At 40.3% G+C, this 20,685-nt stretch overlaps 1 protein-coding gene across 14 annotated transcripts in view; it reads left to right on the forward strand.

The window, feature by feature from the left end:
• synj1 (synaptojanin 1) overlaps nucleotides 1-20,685 on the forward strand; it is a 29,546-nt gene that overhangs the window by 1,524 nt on the left and 7,337 nt on the right. For 2 of the 14 annotated variants that reach the window (XM_088088199.1, XM_088088211.1), the window contains exons 4-30: nucleotides 449-716; nucleotides 971-1,196; nucleotides 2,217-2,300; nucleotides 2,651-2,728; nucleotides 5,435-5,496; nucleotides 7,671-7,767; nucleotides 8,252-8,427; nucleotides 8,501-8,582; nucleotides 8,705-8,857; nucleotides 10,163-10,328; nucleotides 10,724-10,747; nucleotides 11,215-11,406; nucleotides 12,101-12,185; nucleotides 12,807-12,947; nucleotides 13,046-13,238; nucleotides 13,322-13,480; nucleotides 13,599-13,755; nucleotides 13,873-13,999; nucleotides 14,259-14,471; nucleotides 14,554-14,632; nucleotides 14,860-15,025; nucleotides 15,196-15,378; nucleotides 15,510-15,548; nucleotides 15,957-16,079; nucleotides 16,848-16,886; nucleotides 17,573-17,620; nucleotides 20,134-20,166. In XM_088088199.1, the coding sequence (XP_087944325.1) occupies nucleotides 449-716; nucleotides 971-1,196; nucleotides 2,217-2,300; nucleotides 2,651-2,728; nucleotides 5,435-5,496; nucleotides 7,671-7,767; nucleotides 8,252-8,427; nucleotides 8,501-8,582; nucleotides 8,705-8,857; nucleotides 10,163-10,328; nucleotides 10,724-10,747; nucleotides 11,215-11,406; nucleotides 12,101-12,185; nucleotides 12,807-12,947; nucleotides 13,046-13,238; nucleotides 13,322-13,480; nucleotides 13,599-13,755; nucleotides 13,873-13,999; nucleotides 14,259-14,471; nucleotides 14,554-14,632; nucleotides 14,860-15,025; nucleotides 15,196-15,378; nucleotides 15,510-15,548; nucleotides 15,957-16,079; nucleotides 16,848-16,886; nucleotides 17,573-17,620; nucleotides 20,134-20,166 (3,393 nt within the window). The remainder of the gene's footprint in view (nucleotides 1-448; nucleotides 717-970; nucleotides 1,197-2,216; nucleotides 2,301-2,650; nucleotides 2,729-5,434; nucleotides 5,497-7,670; nucleotides 7,768-8,251; nucleotides 8,428-8,500; nucleotides 8,583-8,704; nucleotides 8,858-10,162; nucleotides 10,329-10,723; nucleotides 10,748-11,214; nucleotides 11,407-12,100; nucleotides 12,186-12,806; nucleotides 12,948-13,045; nucleotides 13,239-13,321; nucleotides 13,481-13,598; nucleotides 13,756-13,872; nucleotides 14,000-14,258; nucleotides 14,472-14,553; nucleotides 14,633-14,859; nucleotides 15,026-15,195; nucleotides 15,379-15,509; nucleotides 15,549-15,956; nucleotides 16,080-16,847; nucleotides 16,887-17,572; nucleotides 17,621-20,133; nucleotides 20,167-20,685) is intronic. The other 12 variants (XM_088088200.1, XM_088088204.1, XM_088088203.1 and 9 more) reach the window with 12 other exon arrangements.

Consider the following 20,685-nt stretch of genomic DNA (forward strand, 5'->3'; position numbering starts at 1 on the left):
CAGACACATCTTCACTATGCATTGCTCCTTGTTGCAGAAATTTCCTGGATCCAGTCCATACTCTGACCCTAGATTCCAGTGCGGCTCTGAAGGCCCTCACTTTGTAGTCCTTTTGCTGCTTACTCATAAGCTGCTTTCTCCTGCCCTCTACATGACCTTGAAGGCTCTTGTTATCACAACAAGGGAAAACACAGCGTAAAAGATTAAAGCTCAGTCTTATAGATGGCTGAGATTTTACTTACTGGTGTTTCCTCCAAAGTTTTGGTACCAAAGTTTTATTAACCATTTCTTGTCCAGTCTCTTAGTGCTTAATATTTTATTGTATTGTTCTAAATGCATTGCATCAACACAATGCTTGCTTCCACTCTTTTTTTTTTACAGTCAACCATATTGAATGTATTAATGCTCATATCCCTTTCTTTTTATCATATCCTACTTGCTTTTGCAGGCGACTCCATGCTCCACAGTCTGGTGGTTGTGACAGGATGCAGCTCTGTAGGGAAGGTGCAAGATTCTGAGGTTTTCAGGGTCACACAGACAGACTTTATATCGCTGAAGAATGACCCAGGAGATGAGGAGCGCATCTCTGAGGTGCGAAAGGTCCTGAACTCAGGACACTTCTACTTTGCGTGGTCTGCCACTGGAGTCAGCATGGACTTAAGTCTCAATGCACATCGCAGGATCCTAGAAGACACCACAGATAACCGCTTCTTCTGGTAAGCACACAAAATGATTTCTATTACATGGTTACAAGGAGACTAGTAGGCAGGTATTTGGTTTTAACAGTCTCTGAAGTAGTAAATATGAACTAAGGGAATGTTTCTCTGCCTGCACAGTCTTTCTGGTGGCATAGTTTCTTCTGAGTGTGTGATATGGGGGTGTGTGATTTGCAACAAAAGTGTGAAAATGAATTGTTCACACTGAATGTGTTTGTGTGTTTGCTGTTGTGTCCATCCTAATTAATAAATAGGAACCAATCTCTGCACCTGCACCTGAAACACTACGGAGTGAACTGTGATGACTGGCTGTTGAGGCTGATGTGTGGTGGTGTGGAGATCAGGACCATCTATGCAGGACACAAACAGGCCAAGGCCTGCATCTTCTCGCGCCTCAGCTCAGAGCGAGCCGGCACGCGATTCAACGTCAGAGGAACAAATGACGATGGGCAGGTGGCCAACTTTGTGGAGACTGAACAGGTGACTCAGATGCTGATGGATTTATTGCATCACTCCTCTTGTTTGAGAAGTGGTATGATTAAAAACGGCTGACCAGAAATCCGTTTCATAGCTCACCGTACTTGTATCGGTTTACATATGCTCTGTGCATGGTCACATGACCTTGGTTAATCCAGTCTGTGTAAACACTGGTTATCTATTGACTGTTGAAGAGCAAACCTGGTGCAGCCTGGTAGTGAATCAGTGTTGTTTAAGCATTCTATGCTGTCACTGCAGCATTGTTCAGCATTAATAATTATAGATTTAAAAATGTAGCACAATAGCCAGCAGAATTGCGGCGATGATGAAAATATATCAGCATACAGGTTTTATTGGTCAAGCTCCAGTCTGAAGCCTTTTACTTTCTTAGCAGTTTAACTTCCTCAATGAGTCAGGCTGTCAGTGTTTTGCTTTTATTGCTGAGTCAGCTCCTGGCACATGAATATTTGAATACATGAGCTTATTTGTCAGCTTTTCATTGTTGCTAAAGACTCAAATTGCTTTTTTCTTTTTTTTAGTTCCTGTTTGAGGCAATGGGCTATAGTTTGGACAGAACAATTGCAACAACTATGATTATTATGCAGTACAACCCCACCCATATTCATTCAAACCTTTATATAAAACTTTTACAAGACATTTAAAACATATACGTATATGCTGTCTCGGCAGGGAGGGATATGAACAGCTAGTCCTATATCACAGATCATATGACAAGGGTAATCCTTCATATTTCCTTTGTGTCCTGACAAAGCAGCCACAGACACATGTGCAGATATTGTCTATGCCAATGCAGTAATGTCACTTCCCTCTCTGCATCATACAGTCAAGGAAGAAGTTCAAAGTGTTTTTTACAGTTCATGTAGACTATATTGATTTAGTTCATGTTAATTTTTGCTTCTTCTCATCTTCCCATAGGTTTTTAAAATGTGTTTTTATTTTCTTGATCTGTGTTTTGTCACCTTTCAAATGAACTTAGCCAAACTTTCCTCTTGTTCTCAACAGGTCATTTTCCTGGATGACAAAGTATCATCCTTCATACAGATCCGTGGGTCCATTCCTCTTTTCTGGGAACAGCCAGGAATCCAGGTAATGGAAACTTAAACCTTTCCTTTAGTCAAGCCAGCCTAGAATTGTCATAGTGAGGTTTTCATATATCCTATATTTACATCATATGAAAATCATATAGCAGCCTTCTTGTTTGTGTTAAAGTTGTGCCCATTTTATACATGCTGTAGTTGTAGATAAGGCTCACCCAGTCTCTGTTAATTACTCAGTGCTAAGTGTAAACAGTGAACTCTGATGAGGCCTTTGTGGAGCTCTTGCAAAATAAGAAAAACCACCCATTAATATACATTGTATTCAGCATTTGTGGGGAATGAAACATCAATTTGTATCTTTATCCTATTTTTAACACATTTTGTCCATGCTGTGTTCAGAAAAAGTCCATTAAGGGTGTTTTATTGCACCTGAATGAGAATCGGCACCCTAATGGGATGGATGAGAACCCCCACCTGGTATAACTTGTTTTTGTGTTTTTTGGCTCTTGCTGGTGCTGGCACTTTCATACTGCAGATAGGGCTTTTTCTGTGCAATGCCAAAGACTAGACGTGAGAACAAAGGCAGTCTCATACCTCCCCTACCTGTCTGAGAAGTGCCATTTTGGAGATCTAAAGCAGGAACTAGGATCACCAATTAAATGCAAACCATAAATAACAGCACTGGGATTCTCCCGCCCTTGTCCTGACATTGCACAGACTGGTGGATTAGATCAGGTGTGGGGGAGGTTAATGACAGATATAGTGGTTGGTAAAGGGCGTTTTTCTGTTTTCCTCAGCTCCCAGACTTCTTTGGTCAGGTGAGAGTCTGGTCTGAAAACATCCCCAAACCACTTCCCTTTAGTCTGCTGATATTCCCCAGGCAGCTGGATAGGTGTTGACTGATAATATGGAAGAATGAGCTGCAAGATCTCTTAGAGGCCAACGAGAAGCCAAGACCATATTAGTCACCTATTCAGTCCACCAGGTCTATGGTTTGGTCAAAACACAGGGTAGTGGGCTCGGGGTTGTTTTCAGACAGAACTGCAGTCCTCCTGCTTCTAAAGCACTGTGACAGCTTAGTCCCCTCTACCGATTGTAGCTTTATAGGCTTACTGTCTCCTCCCCATACTCTGTAATTCATTCCTTGACCAGGAGGGATAGTTTCAGTTTTATCCAGAAGAAGAGTTATTTATCTTTCTGCACTTAGTTTCCATTAGAAGTAGCTGTAAATTAGTCTAGGAAGCATACTTGTAGTGTAGTGTCATAAAACCCTGATGGGAAAGATGTTATTTAGGGAAGTGGTAGGTCTGCCCTCTCTCGGGGCTCATTTATACTCCCTTTTCATGAGAAAATAGATTTGCCCATTTCTAATGTCGTAAACGTCACTGTCTCGTACTTCCACGTGTCCTTTATGTTGACATAGATACAGCTAAAAGATGGCAATAGAGGGCGGAGTCAAAAGTTTCACACAGCAACAAACAAGTTGAGCGTGGAGGAGGTTGTAACAATGTACCGTTTAACGGAGGCCACGCTGTGGACGGCGGTGGTCTGTGACGCTATACAATACATTGCGACATGTAGATAGAGAATGCTAGTCACTATTGATTCATTTTATTCTGCCATTTTTTAAACGTCTGTCTTCTCCTGTGGTCGAATCTTGCCTTGAACTAAGCTATGCTGTCCCCACAATCTCCGGTAGTGCTGCCTCATTTCACTTGTATCCATAAGCTTTCAGAAAATGTGCACAAATACAGATAAAATTAATGCATAGTCCAGACAAAATGATCTACTGGTTCTGATTACATATCCAACATTGAGCATAAATGAGCCCTCATTCAATTAAATCTTAAGAGTTCAAAATCTTACTTATCATTTTAATGGTTGTTTTGGGAAAAGAGCTATGTGCGAATTCAGTCATTAGTGGGAAATGATCACGTGTCATCACAATAATATTCATGAATATGCTTTGTACTTCAGGAAGCAGTAGGTTTCAAGAAATTCTTCCAAACGACTACATTCAAACATCTAATCAATCAGTTACACATTCAGATATCTAAGGACTGAAAAAAACTCCACCAGGATTAATAGTCAACTAAAAGTCAAAGACAAACCTTGTAAGTGGCATGATGACCCACAGTATGTAACCTAGAAATATACTGTCAACATGAAATGCTTTTAGTAGTATAGTAGATGAGTTAAAAACTTGATTTGACCAATTACACTCCAGGTGTCATCTGTTATCTGTTGAGTTGGAGTAAGATGTGAAGAGGTCCTGGTCTAAGGTGTTCAGCTGTAACCTGAGTCCCTTCAGATGCTATCTCAGGAAGTTATTAAATATGCATAGCATAGAGCTGCAGGACAGTAGAGGGAGGAAGGAGTGACAAAATGGCAGCAGCATGGAGCAAAATGTCTAACCCTGCCAGATACAGGCCATGCCAAATCGGGCACATGCAAAGTGATATTCAAGCAGATATTGTACCCAGAGACACTGGAGTGGTTATACTGGTTTAGACCCAGAATGCATTTATGTTGTTTGTGGTATGAATTGAGTAACCAGTATGGGAAAGAAAAGACAAAAAGTAAATGGTGTTGGATGTATGATGTAATTTCATTTTCTTCTTTTAATTTGATGACAAGGCCATAGAGACAGGAAGATAGAGTATTTTAAAAGTGAAAGAGAAGACAAATAAAGACGAGACTGCTAGGGAACAGCTAGGGAACAAGTGAGGACCTGCAGTGCAGGGTGAGTAAATTTTCATGGAACAGCTACTGTGCAAGGTTCCCGCTCAGCCTGTCAAGGTGTGGTCATGTCTGCTTTCACTCGTCTGTAACGCTCAGTGGTGTTTCTTGTGATTCAGCCTATACCGGTGTAATTACTAAAGTTGCAATATATGTTGGAGAGATGACAGACAAGATTTCTCTTCTGTTTCTTTGTCTTTGTATGAACAAATCTCTCTATGCTGCCCATGTGTTGCTGTTGTTCTGTGTTATTCTTCTTTTCCATCATAATGATCTTGTTTCCTCCATTTAAATCAAAAATTTCTACCCCAAATGAACCACCAGGTTTTCTGATCATCTGCAACATGTGTTTGCCCCACTTTCCTTCAAAGGATTCCATTTAAAGTTAATAAGGACAGTGTGACTTGTGTCTTTTTGTCTTTTCTGGCTGTCTCTGACCTTCAGGTCGGATCTCATCGTGTCAAACTCTCAAGGGGATTTGAGGCAAACGCGCCAGCATTTGAGAGGTAATTAAAATGTTCTCTCTGTGTGTGTGTGTGTGTGTGTAGCAGTTTTCAGACGCTTTATCTAGCCTCCAACAGATTACAATGCCTCTGAGGAGCAGAGGAGACACAATAATACGATGTCTCCTGCAGTCTCTGCCTGAGCCTCAGTAGAGACAAGCTCTCCACACTCTTGAAGGACAAGATGTTAATTGAAGCATGTCCTCAGAGGCTGGTTTATTGCAGGGAACAGAAAGGACACATTAGTAGCCCTTGATCAGCTTTTGACCTGAAAACCATGTGTTTAATATTAATACAGACAGTTTCGTGTGTGTGCGCGCGCACGCACGCACGCACGCACGCACGCACGCATTGAAGCATTTTATGAATCGACATTAAACAACTTGAAGCACAGATGTTATTTCCATGGTATTCAGATCCAGAGACTGCTCTCATTGTATTCCAATTATGGCTTCTCAGTAGTATCTTTCTTAATTCTACTCTGACAGTTAAAAAAAAGCTATTCTGCAACAATCGTTTTGACTTTTGATTACTCATCTTGTGTTAAATGGCAGTGAATTGTGGAGACCAGGTGGGTGGTAAGAAATATGTGCATCCTACAATGGAATCATCCACATTTTATCTAAAACAGACAACAATATTTGTCTAGTTACTTTACAGAAAGTAGCTCATGTTTGCAAATATGAGGACATATATTTTAGTGTAAACGCTTACAAAGCTGTCAGCCTGATACCTATATATATATATATATATATATGCACACACACACAAACCATTTTTTGGTATCATAAGCATGAAGCCTGTGGGTTTTTAACTTGACTTGAATGTTAAATTCAAGGACAATTTCACTTAAATCCTTATTTTGCAGCCTTGAAGGACACATCTGTTTTTCGCTTACCATGTCTACCAACACAGGGTTAGCAACAGAGCAGCACCCATTAGAGCTGCACGTTTGCTTAAGGGGAATTACGCCCATTTTCAAAATTCATAAATGTTGTTCCAATGGTTTAAGACAATCCAAAATATTGATAAACACGAACAACTCCCTACTGAATAGCTTCCACTTTAAGGACTCTTAAGCCAGATGGCTTGTCTCTGAGCCTAAATTCAGAGATCATCACCCTAATCACTGTGGTGCACCTTGATAGCACCATCCCTGGCTCCATCCTTATCAACTTTCCTTATCAGTCTCAGAGCACCCATGCTAGTTAGAGGAGAACATGATGCCCGAAAGCTAGGACGACCACCAGTGGTTCTTTTATTTCTAGACATCTTGGAATTTAGAGGATCGACTGAACTGAATTCAGTATTTCTGTCAAGAAAATATATCTTCAACATATCAAGATAAGCATGTCAGATGGTACACCACTTGTAGCAACTTACTCATTCCTCACACAATGTGGTTGGCAGTGCAGCTAGTCTTTGTCAATATCTGTCCAGATCGGGATTTGTGACTCATTCTCTGTTATATCTAGGCAGTTTTTTGCAGTCTAATATGTCCGTGTTGAAATTCCTTAAATAGTACAAGGCCTACCAGAACATCTTTTTATAAACACAGTAACATTAGCAGAATGTAGCTGAGGCCTGCTGTTCTCTTTGCTGGATGCTGCCGCCGCTTCATCCATTACTTGCAATTTATTAGAGCAATTTATACAGACGCCTGGGGTTATTGAAGTGTCTGTTCTCGGTACTATCCCTTCTTTTGTCCTCCCAGTTTCTACAACTTTGCAAAAACACATGTCATAACTATCTTGATAAATGCACCCTAGCATTATTCCCCTTCATATACGTCACTGTATTCCCTCATCTTAGGGAACAAGTGTCACGACTGAAGAAAGATGCATTGAAATACAAATAAACATTAAGACGTTTTGAATTAGTTTCATGTTAATATTTCAGCATTGACTCTAAAAGCTAAGCTTAAATCCTCAATTTACATGCCATTGTTGGTGTGCCATGTCCCCTTCAGAGAGATGTGGGCCCAGCAAGTGTTGAGATGTGGTGTTGCTGTGCTGCTGCAGCCCTGATTTATTAATCTGAGAGATCTTGTGTGTATTTACCAAGCCTAATCATTTGTGCATTAAGACTGTAATAGGCTATGACAAATGCTGGATTAGGGTCATCATTATTTTAGACCTTAACAATGCTCATTATGTGCTTGTATATGTGCCATCCAGACACTTCACTGCACTGCGGAGGTTGTATGGTAAACAGGTGATCATCAATCTGCTTGGGAGTAAGGAAGGGGAACACATGCTCAGCAAAGCGTTTCAGGTGAGGAACAATTCTCTGTCCCTTAACACTGACATGTACAGTAAGACATTTATCTGGTGCTTCTCGTAAAAACAACTTAATGATGTGCATTCAAATACATCCCATCCCATTTACTGCACCTTTAACTGTCAGTTCACATTTTCTTCTATGGCCTTACAGCTTCCAAAAAATAAAAGCGGAATCTTACTGTATAAAAACTATAAACCTGCATTACACTGGTTAATATTGAAGGCATTTCGTGGTTAGCTGTCGCTTGAATGGAGTTATAGTTCCTCAGATGTTAATCCTTTCTATCTGGAGCCATAGTTCCTAAAACTTAAATTAGTTCCTATAACGTTTACAGCTTACAATTAAAGATTTCCTTAGAGTTTAAGACGCTGGTTTTGCATTAAATATTTGCAAAATAATGTTGCATTGTAGGTTCATGCCACACAGCTTGCATGCACAACATTTTTGCATTCCTCTTCCTCTGTTTTACTCTCAGAGTCATCTCAAAGCATCAGAGCATGCTGCAGCAGTGAAAATGGTGAACTTTGACTACCATCAAAACGTGAAAGGGGGCAAGGCAGACAAACTCCACAGTGTCCTAAAACCCTACCTCAGCAAGTTCCTAGAAGAGTGTGGGTTCTTCTACTACTCTGGAGAGACAGGCATCACAAAGTAAGAAATTGATACAAATTAAATTAAAGTAATTTTTGTTATTGCTTCTTAACATTATAACATATCTTTTTAGGACTCAGGGTGGGACCATTAGGACCAACTGCCTGGACTGTCTTGATAGAACCAATAGTGTTCAAGCTTTTTTCGCTCTTGAGGTAGGTTTCTGACACTTACTGTATGTTCTTGTTTTGTAAATAAACAGCATGTCTTACGTCAAAGTCCATCATCGTTAATGTCGATGCTTACAGTCATAACCCTGTGTTCCTCACCTCACCAGATGCTGCCGAAGCAGCTGGAGGAAATGAGTCTGACGGAGAAACCCCAGCTGGTGGCCAGGTTCCAGGAGGTGTTTAGGACCATGTGGTCTGCCAATGGAGACTACATCAGTAAGATCTACGCAGGCACTGGCGCCCTGGATGGCAAGGCCAAGGTACATAACATGGACGCACTGAATACACGCAAACATGCAAGTTCCCATTAGGTTATAGTTAACCTCTGAGGCCAAATGTGAATGCAGAGCAGGCTCAGAGCTGCATTTGATACGTAGGATTTCAATGATTTTGTCAGATTCGATCAATTTTAGCTCAGCCAACAGTAAATGACAGCATTTAATTGAAGCAAATTTAGCATCCATATTTAATGTGTTAATCTTTTAATATTGTTTGATCCTTGTTGTTTTAAGAGGTGCACATTTTATTAGCTACTCTGGAATAGACAATCTTGATAAAAACTTGATATGTTGATAAAGATTATTCTAACTAAAGAGAGAAAAAAAACACTTTTGCTAAGGCATGCTTTCTGAAGAAGATTAAATTTTGCCCCACTGAAACAAAATGTCTTGCAAATTTAGTCCTTTTTGTTAGCTTAAGAAGGGATCACAAATGCTCACTATTGCTCTTCTCAACCTACTTGAAGAAGTAGCACAAATGCTTGCACTGTGCAGTGAAGTTGTGAAATAACAGAACTGAGAGCCGTAATTATTACCATTAGGCTTTGATCTTAAACCATAAACAAAACTTAAAAAAAAATAATATCGAGTTGTGTGTTGTGCATGCAGTGACAGGGTGGATCCTCTTTGTGTGTATACCTGTGTGCTTCAGTTTCTTAACTCTTGTGTGCCGTTTCTTTCCGCTGTCCTCTGGACCTCTCTACCTATGTGGTAAGTTAACGAGCCAGTCGATGTTGTCTTTGAGCTGTGGGTCTGTTTTCTGGTGCATTGATTATAGTGTCTGTGGGTTAAATGATGATGATGGAGGATAGGATAGGTGGTAGCCTCTTTATTAAAAAAAATACAACCTGATTTTATTTCCCTTGAGGTATCCATGTGATGCATACTGTCTTGACCTGGCAACTCTTGACAGCTCCCCCAAGATCTCTACTGATCTACAGAAAACTAGCCATTGCCCTCACTTGTTGAGTGATTGTTTAGCTACAGTGTCATTTCCAATTGTTGCAGACATCAGCTGGCAACATCTACTCTCTTGATTGGATGAACTCTGAGAACTCAATTTAAATGGTCGCCATGTAGCATTAAATCAAACCATGTTGCACATCAATCAGTGAACTTTTAAAGGTTTGATCCTTCACGGTCAGTTCTTAAATCTATATTACTTGGATATTTCTGATTGTTCCTCCTTTTCTTCTCTTCTGTGGTTGGAGTGGGAAGTACAGACTTTCTTGACACCAAGCGAGCTAATATTTAAGGTGGTTTTTAAATTTTTTTGTCCGTTTGTAGGCGGGAAAGCTGAAAGATGGCGCTCGTTCTGTGACAAGGACCATCCAGAACAACTTCTTTGACAGTTCCAAGCAGGAGGCTATAGACATCCTGAGGCTGGGCTCCACACTCAACAGTGACTTGGCAGACAAAGCTCGGGCCTTGCTCACCACCTCCAGTCTTTACAGTAAGTCTTTACAACATATGATGTATTGTTTTATGGAGTCAACAGATCACATTTTTTTCTAAAATGTACTCATGAATAGTAGTACAAATGCATGTCTTTTTTTTTGTTAAATGTTGCAGCCTTTATGGTTTGGAAATCTTCATTTTTGCTCCCTCAGGGAGGAATTATTTGAATATTTTGACAAGTTTTGACCTGTATCAGTTGCAGCTCTTGTTAGCCAGAAGCTCCTCTTCACAACAGAAGGGTTCATCTGCGCCACGTTAAGTGTAATCTCCATGTGTCAGCTCTCTGTCCCAGTTAGATTAAAGCTGACCCACTGCTCTGCTCGAATTATCTGTCAAAGCACTGTTTAACCCGCCCCTCTCTCCCTTCTCTCCCCGTGCCCACAATCTTAGTCACTGAGCCCGTCTTACAATCAGGTATAGTAACTGACGGACTGCCCCCATTGGATGGATCTTTTTATCCCATCACATATTTGTCCTGCCATTTGTGTTTGATTCTCATTACTGTCCATTCATTTGTAATCCAATGTTGGTAGCGGTTTAAGCCTGTCTGTTGCTTGACATCAGGCTGATGCAAGAGTGGTTAGAAGAAAGAGGATGGTGAATTTTGCAATGAAATTTAACATCACTTTCAGTGGAAATTTACAGACAGAAATGAACCATTACTAAGGTTGATTATTTGAATGCTAGAAATATTTTGTATCCTTCTCCCATGCATGTTTTAGAACATTGTTTCAGTCTCCCTCTCTTGTATTTAGATGTTCTCCCATTTGTTTTTTATTAGTTTTTTTGCCCATTTTTGTTTCCCTGTGTGAAACCCTTCCTGCAGACACACACATACTCAACATTTTTACTCTCTAATCTTACTCTCCTCCCCCGTACAGCCTCCCCAAGAGTATTGCTGGGAATGTGTCAGAACCACCATAAATATACGAGGCCAAAGCAGATCCGAGTGTGTGTCGGCACCTGGAATGTCAACGGTGGTAAACAGTTTCGCAGCATTGCTTTCCGCAACCAGACACTTAACGACTGGCTGTTAGATGCCCCGAAGAAGGCAGGGCATCCTGAGTTCCAGGGTATGTATTTATCTGTACTCACTGGTGGTTAATATCATGTCTGGACATTATTTTTCATCAGAGTGCTCTTATTTATCAGGTTAAAAAGAGTAGTTTGAAGTTTTTGAAAATGCAGTTGGTCGCTTTCTTGCAGAAAATTAGATGACAAGAAAGATGCCACTCTCATGTCTGTACACTAAATACAAAACTGCCTCTTGTTAAGTGGAAACAGCAAGCCTGGCTCTGTCAGAGAGTATCAAAGTTCAGTTATCAGCACCTCTGAAGCTCACTATCACTATCTCATTTGTTTAATCTCTGGTTAAAAGTGGGGTTATGTGCCAGACTAATACTTGGCTGAGCGCAGTAACTTTGTCTCGGCCAGTTGCCTTACAGTAATGACAAGACTTAAGAAAGTGACAGATATAGATATATCAATATCAACAGAGTATGTTTACTTAGTGAAGCTGATAAGGTTGTCACAATACCAGAATTTTAAACTTTGATACAATACTTGCATAAAAAACAATATTAGACACCACAAGAAAAAGAAAACAAGCTCACATGGTGAAGTAAAAGTATTTATGCTTTTGACAACCTTAGTAGCAGAGGTCCAAGGAGCTTAAGGGAAAAACTTATTATATTAATGTAAAATAATGTTTTGTCTCTTTTATCAGACACTTATGTTGAACATTGTGTAATTTTTTTGTCTTTACAGACAGCAAAGCCAACCCCATTGATATCTTTGCCATCGGTTTTGAGGAAATGGTTGAACTGAATGCTGGGAATATTGTTAGTGCAAGGTATGCATGCACGTTTAAAGCCTTACATAACTGACACGTCTTTTTGTTGTTGATGTTGTTGTTGTTGTTGTTTTTACCTATGGCCTATCAAATATGAGGTCCTTCACTGTGCTCCTTCCAGCCTCCTCCTAATCTCGTATCAAAAGAACAGTTATATTGTTTTCTCTTTCACAAATCAAAGGGATAGTTCACCCAAAAATATGAAAATTCAGTCATTTTCCACTCACCCTCATGCCGATGGAAAGTTGGGTGAAGTTTTATTGTCCACAACACAGTGCCGGAGTTTCATGGGGAAAAGGCGTTGCAATCATCTCCCAAACAATTAAAGCAAATGGTGAACAGAATTCAAACGTTAAAAAAATATGTAATAAAACCACAAGATGTCTCCATATTGCTTGTCCAAAGTAATCAAAGGGTCCTGAAGCCCTAATATGCCAAGTTGTTTTGATCACCGATGTCATGATTTTAGCATTGTTGTAGCCTGTAGCATGTAGCATCTTAAGATTTAACATAATTAAAAGTTCACGGTCCTTCTGACTCACTGTATGTTTTTGGCTTATCTTGGCATTTTTATTTTTTTCTTTTTCTGTACTATGACATATCTTTCTGTTTTTGTTTCAGCACTACAAACCAGAAACTATGGGCAGCAGAGCTACAAAAAAACATATCGCGGGACCACAAGTATGTGCTGCTTGCTTCAGAGCAGCTGGTGGGCGTGTGTCTGTTTGTTTTCATCCGCCCACAGCACGCACCCTTCATCAGGTATGAGCTGTTCACATTCTCACAAGACGCTTGTCTAGTTATACTTTAATTATAGTTTTAGTAACAAATGTCATCTTGTCATTCAATATGATTTCCAGGGATGTTGCCGTGGATACTGTAAAAACTGGGATGGGCGGGGCTACAGGCAATAAAGGAGGTGTGGCCATCCGCCTGCTCTTCCACACCACCAGCATCTGCTTCGTCTGCTCCCACTTTGCTGCTGGCCAGTCACAGGTCAAGGAGCGGAACGACGACTACAGTGAGATCACCCGCAGACTCAGCTTCCCCATGGTAACACCCATGACATCAACATGTGATTTCACCAACACTGTTGTGTGTCTTAAGCATAATTGCATCTGTCTTGTCCTTGCCAGGGTCGTCTGCTATACTCCCATGACTACGTCTTCTGGTGCGGAGACTTTAACTATCGAATCAGCCTGCCCAACGAGGAAGTGAAAGAGCTCATCAGACAACAGAACTGGGATGCGTTGACAGCAGGGGACCAGTTGTTGGACCAGAAGAACGCTGGTTTGGTATGACCATCAGTACACATATAGAGCATGATTACTTTTACTTCCGCTCAACAGAGTACTGCGAACCATAACACTGAGCCTTTTATAGTGCGTACTAATGCGGAAATGTCTTTAACAGGTGTTCCGAGGTTTTATTGAGGGGAAGTTAGATTTTGCCCCCACCTATAAGTATGACCTCTTCTCAGAAGATTACGACACCAGTGAGAAGTGCCGCACACCAGCCTGGACTGACCGCATCCTTTGGAAGAGGAGGAAGTGGAACTTTAACAAAACAGGTAAGATGCAGAGCTGTTGTGGATAATTGTAGGCAACTAGTCAGACCTTGTGACTGAAGAAAACATTACATATACTGTCAAAACAGTCATTTATGTGCATTTGGGCATGTTTTGCAGCTGAGGAGATGAATGTAGTAGGGGCAGCTTCCACATCTGGGGAGAATGAGGGAGATCCAAACAGCCTCTGGAACCCTGGGACTCTGAAGTACTATGGTAGAGCTGAGCTTAAGACCTCGGACCACAGGTAATTCATGTCTATTATACCTCTTTCCCACCAAAATTTCGTCCATGCACGCAGGTTTTTCAAACACAGGTAAACATGCGAAATACTGTATTCCCACTGCCAGTTAACATACCGCTTCAGCACATGAGTCTGACTCTCTGTCAGCTTTTGCGTGTGTGTGGGTTGTTTTGGTGAGTCCATGTGACGTCACGCACAGGAAGGAAAACAGGTAAACAGTTTCTCTTCTTGCTGTTCTCAAGGATCTCCTGTCTTTCTTTAGGCCCGTAGTGTCTATAATAGACGTGGACATCCTGGAGGTCGACCCAGAGGCACGTCACCAGGTCTACAAAGACGTCATAGCCCTGCAGGGACCTCCAGACGGCACTATCCTGGTGTCACTTTGCTCCTCCGGCCCTGACGACTACTTTGACGATGCACTCATAGACGAGTTGCTGGACAAGTTTGCTAATTTTGGAGAAGTCATCCTCATCAGGTGAGCCCGACATCTGAGCGCAGACAGACATATATCACCTTCAGAGAGCTGGACTTGATTTCTAATGTCCTTGTTTATGCAGGTTCGTTGAGGAGAAGATGTGGGTGACTTTCTTGGAAGGTTACTCTGCACTTGCTGCTCTCTCTCTCAGTGCTTCGACTGTAAGTCACCACCGATTATAATAAACACTTCTAAGCTAGAGCCTTAACATTGATGATATAAAGTTTGTATTATTTAAACTCAAAGTTGCATCATTTCAATCATCCTTGTTCTTCATTCATTTGTCTCGAACACACAAAGAAATTGCTTTTCTGTGACACTTTTTTCATCAATTGTATATCGAGTAACCAATCCTTCCTGCTTTCTCTGTGTCTCGGTTACACTGTAGGTCCTTGGCAAAGTGATAGACGTCCGTCTGAAGAGTCCAGGCTGGATCAAGAGCCTGGAGGAGGAGATGAGCGTGGAGAGGATCTGTGGAAGCATCCCCACCTCAGCCAGCTCCACTCTGCTTGCTGAGGACACAGACATGGGCGATGATGATTACGATATGGAAGGTGAGGAGTGACAGCCGAGACATCCCAATTCTTACCCTCAAAAATGTAGATTTTATGAATGCCAATTTACTTATTTAGTTGTTTATTTATTTATTTTACCTCTACTGAGGTGAGGTATGCTGTCTGGCTGTCCATTACATTAAATCCTGCCCTCATGTCTCATTTACCAGGTGATGTGGACGAGGAGGTTGAGGAGATCCTCCCCCAGCACCTTCAGCCTGGAGCAGGTTGTGGCCCTGGATCCTCCCCTCTCCCCTCCCCCCGCAGTAGTCCCTGTCCCTCTCCCACCCACGGAGAACCAACTGCCCCCAGCAGGCCTAGTCGTGGAGCACAACCCATCCGACCATCACATGGTGAATATAACATGTTGAGCATGACACACACCTAGAATCAAGTCAATAGAAGTACAATCATCAGCTCTGGCTTCAGTCTCTGCCTGCTGGAATATAAACTGTAATTCTGTTCTGTTTCTTACACACTGAAGCAAGTTTAAGCCCATCATCAGTGAGGAAAGAAATACCAGGTAACATGTAATGTGTGATGAGTTAATCTTTGATTGGTGTGAGAGGGCTTGCAGTCTGTTTTCCAGGAAAGCTTCTTTGTGAAACATGAACAAATTGTATGATGGCACAGTGTCAAGAGATGTTTATCTGTTAGACTGTCAAAATAGGGCACATGGCTTACAATGTTTAACCAGTGTGATTTGCCAAATAAAAGAACTTGTTTATATGATACAGTTAAATGTAAGGCATAAATCGTTGCTCTTTTCCAAAGAATTTTGCTTAAATATTAGGTATTCAGGCAAAATACCATTTCATAGTGTTATTCTGTTTGGTGTAATAGTGCTGGGCAGTCTCAGCTTTTCTGGAAACCATCAGGTTCCTTAGTTAAACCACTCCCTTTTCATTTACACCTCTTTTCTTTCTACCAGGACCTCCTGTTGACTTTCAGCCTGGTGCCCCCACATCTCAAGAGCCCAAACGCCCGCCTCCCCCTCGTCCCCAAGCCCCCCCAGCCAGACCAGCTCCCCCTCAACGACCACCTCCACCTTCAGGTAAAGTGTCATCCTAAACCTTCTTTTATACAGTCAGTTAAAGCCTTTATTTCTGTCATTTGAATCACAAATATATACTGCTTTACAAAAGAGAGAGCTGTAACTACAATAACTGAATAAAAAAAAGCTCGTAGTTTGAAGTTTAGGCTACTTGGTCAAGCAGAGGAACTGAAAAAAAGATATGCAGTGAAAGTTCCCTTTAGCTTTCTTGACCATTCTCACTGATGAACTTACCTAAGTATCTGTGATTAATACTCTAATTTATATACATATGATTTAAAGGTAGCGTAACCAAACCAAAACATGAACATGTAGCTGCTGAGGCTGAGACAACAGTTACTGCCACGCTGCTAAGCTAGGCAAGTTAGCTTTTAGCAGGACTAGCTTTACTAGCTTAAGCTTTTTTCTCTTTTTTGGTCAGATTTATTTTTCTGTGTTATTTATTGGCCATAATGCACCTAATTGTTAAGATTTTGGATAAGAAAAAGATAAAAGTGGATAAGTTAGTTCTCACCAGCTACCATTAGCTAGCTAGCATGTATTCAGTTTTTGTATTTTTTTCTGTTTTAGGTGTTGTGGTTTCTAACTCAGCATTGATCCATGCAATTAATGTATTTTTGGCTTTGTAGGGTAATACAGCCTAAGTCAGAGCAACTGTATACAATAGAAGTGAGGAAATGTAATTGTTCAGCATGGTACAGTCCAAGATACTTTATGTAGGTGTTAACATTTTCACCTTTATCCCACTGCTTCGCCTCATTCCTGAAGGAGGCATGAGCCCTCTGCCTGTTAGAAAGGAATCTGGAGGTAAAATGATTAGTGTGTAACTGTGTGTTCATGTGCTTAAATTGCTGAAGCATTTGAGGTAGCGGCTGCTATTTTCCATCTGATGCTACAAACAGAAAAGCACATTGCTTAAGTGTTGATTCAGTAAGCTGTCATTGATGCTCATTTTAGTTTAGCACAGGACAGAGTTAGTTCGCAGATGACTGTATGATGCTCTGTTAAAAAAAAAGTGTATTTATTCACTGAAGCATCAGCATGATATTGCTTTCACTTCAGCTTTTCAGCTTGATGTTGCCAAAACAATTCACCCAAATGAATCTCAGAATATTGAAGTGGATACAGACGACGAGGTTGCTGAGTCATGCTTGATTTTAGATGAAAAACTCCTAGTTTAGTGCTTTGGGGGTTGAGAAGTGTTCAATGACGACTTCCATCAAGTTCAAAATACAGTGCTCTTTGTGCATCATCCAATCACTCTCCATAATATGTGATTTTGTGAATTTTTATGGAGAAAATATAGCTAGCTTTGCATTAATATTCGTCCTCTGTGGTTTATCTGTACTGTAGTAGTGTTGTTGTTAACAAGCCTAGACATTGTCCTGAGTATTGTTGCCCTTATTTGAATTTGTGTTGGGGGGGAGTAGCTGGTTCGTAATGATATAATTTTTTCTCATAATGAAATACAGTTTCCCCTTTTTGATTTTAAGACTGTGGCGAATGTCCCAGCCCACTGCTTGGTAGGAGAGGCAGTGAAGGTAACTGGCCAGGCGGTGTGTCGTTTTCTGATCCCTATAGTTTTACACCCAGTCATCAATGCTTTTTTACATTGATGGTTCACAGATTTTTCATCATTGTGGGCTGTCTTAGTCTTGTGTTTGAGAGAGAGAGATGTGTTTGGTAGCCTGCAACTGTAGCCCGAAATATTTGACTTATTGAATTGCAAAATATACAGGGAATGAAAAAAACTACAGATGAGCTCGCAGATATACTAAATATACTCTTACTTTTACTGTGCCACTGGAGTAAAAATCAGACTTTTCCACCCAGGAGCAGGGTGTCTGTGCACCAGTAAAAGGTCTTAAATTTTTTTTTTGTAAATGTCATGCCTTAAAAGTCATTCAATAGTCTTACATTTGAATTTGTGAGGTCTTAAATGCAACAAAAACTTTATCTAATTTAATTTATCCATCTTTTTATTTCATCTTCTCAAAATGAGTTATGCTTTTTAGCATGAAAGTCCACATTTCTGACATTTTTTAAATCTTTAAAACTACACCTGAACCCAAGACTGTCTTTTTACTGTATACTTGCGCTTACTTGTTGGCAAAATTTGGATTAACCTAACTCACTCTAATCTCCATAAAGTCTTCCTCTGCATGGGACTACATATTTACCACTTACCATTATACTTACACACAATGATTTTATGAGCAAAAAATAATTTTTCCGAAAATCAGTCTTAAATTTGGTATTTATATAGGGGGAAAAGAATTCTTCTTTCCCATGCCAAGATGGTTCAGTAATTTCACCCATAAAGTTATAGATTTGGTAGAATGAAGCTGTACCCTCTCTCCACTTCAGGCCCTACATTTGGGACATCAGGGACAACAAGGCTACTTTAATCACATTATAATCAGGAGTCATTGCAGGAGACCGTCTGACTGAAATAGTTGCACATAGTTGGGAAGTTGATACCTCACTATTTAGCATTCTGTCATTGTGGACTAAACAAGTATTGATTTGGCGATCATAGTCTTTTCATAACTGAGGAGATAATGAGTCCTTTGGTCCGAACAGAAAATGGTCTTAAAGTCAGCTCTGTTACACTAATCCACTATGATAAGAGGGAAAATCCTCATCAGGCAGGTAGATATTCAGACTCACAGCATCTCAGGCTCCACTGCTCTGCTGCTGCATTACTATGGGTAGAAATATGTGCCATTCGAAACTGAATTTGAATAATTTATATTTAAATTGCTTAACTTGAGTACTTACAGGAAAAATACTGAAATTGAATCACATAATTTCCATTTGTGCTGTTTAACTTGAATATTTGCATTAAAAACAGAATCTGAATAATATGAAATTGAATTTATTAGTTTGAAACTGAAATGATTTGCTCTGAAACTGTATTTGATCCTCAATGAAAATTCACTTTGACATTCAGTTCTCACTTTTCAAATTTAATTCTTAAATTCAGATTCAGTTGTGCCACACATCCAGGGCTTTGCCTGTAGGAAGAGCAATCAAGTGCAGATTCACAGAACACCCACAGCAATACAATGCAACATACACATCAATGCAGCATTCATTTTATTTCAGAAACATTAGATATAAAACACTGGCAGGGAATATTTACTGCACTATCAATACTAATGATCAAAAGTACATTTTACATTTTTTTTTTTCTGAGAATATTTGCATACTATCATATTAAAATCCTCGTTATCAATACAAAAGCATTTCTGTAAACTGTATATAGGTCTGCTGTTATATCCACCTGATGTTCATGATTCCATTCCATTTCATATTTATTCCAGCACCCTTTGCACTGCGAACCATTGCAAAAATGTCTTGTTTTGTGGATTCTTTGTAGCAAGCTGGTTTGATAGCTCATCAAAGTCTCCCATGCATGCACATGTCAACTATTAAACAGGAAAAAGGTGAAGTAATCAGCTTCTTTCAGTATTACTTTCTTTTTACTGCCATCACCCACATTTATGCAGTTGATCTTATCACCGTTTAGTAATGCACTGCCTAATAAATAATGCGTGTAATGACTGAATTCACAGAAGGATAATGGTGCCAGATAAAAGCTAAAGTTAGCCATGTAATGTAGTCGATGTAATGTGGATCACATGTAACTTATGTTTGCAAGTACATGTTGTTAACTGTGTAATAAATCTAATAAGAGGAGATGAACTCTGTAGGCAAATGAACGACAATAACAGCCATTAATGTTATGTAAATGCACCATTAGGTTAACTAACAAAATCTAACTATGTTAGCCATTATCTTACAATAAACAATAACTAAAGCGGGCAACATGAAAGAGTCACGCCTGATCTGCTTATGCACTGAAATGTCCAAAAACTCTGATATAAATTACTCAAATTCAGTTTCTAGTTCCGCATTATTCTGCTCATGCATTACCACCATATGCTATTATTAGTGCATCTTGTTTTTACTGGGAACACCTGCTTCCTGTGACAAGTATGCCACATTGTGTATAACAGTAATGTGATTTGGTTTCCTTTGTGCTGCAAAGGACCAAAAAGTCCTGCTCTTCCTCGGCCAGAAGGTGAGTGCCACAAAGCATGACGTAGCCTCACTTAGCAAAAGTATAGCAATGAAGACAAAGGATTGTTGGGTAGTATTGTAGGATTGCATTTGTCCCATGAAAACCCATCTTTATGTTGCCTTTTCCTTTACCTGCTTAGAGTAATATGGGGTGGAGATTCTCACTGTCTGTTGGCTATAATCCTGTGTTGTGTGTTTATACCTTGACACAAATTAAGTATCCCATGTTGGAGGATAGGGTTTGGTTGCTTAGCCTATCTGTGACTTGGCCTGTCTTCACCTGATCCATTTGTGTAGTGTGTGTGTGTGTGTGTGTGTGTGTGTGTGTGTGTGTGTGTGTGTGTGGGTGTGTGTGTGTGTGTGTGTGTGTGTGTGTGTGTGTGTGTGTGTGTGTGTGTGTGTGTGTGTGTGTGTGTGTGTGTGTGTGTGTGGTTAGCTGAATCCCTCTGTCACAGTAAAGGTGTGTGTGATTAGCAGTGTTGACTTTCATTCGGTGACTGCGCAGTGAAGCATTACACTG

The sequence above is a fragment of the Plectropomus leopardus genome, chromosome 15 (assembly GCF_026936395.1).
Source record: "Plectropomus leopardus strain MGB_pleo_1.0 chromosome 15, ASM2693639v1, whole genome shotgun sequence".
In the NCBI taxonomy this organism is placed as follows: Eukaryota; Metazoa; Chordata; class Actinopteri; order Perciformes; family Serranidae; genus Plectropomus; species Plectropomus leopardus.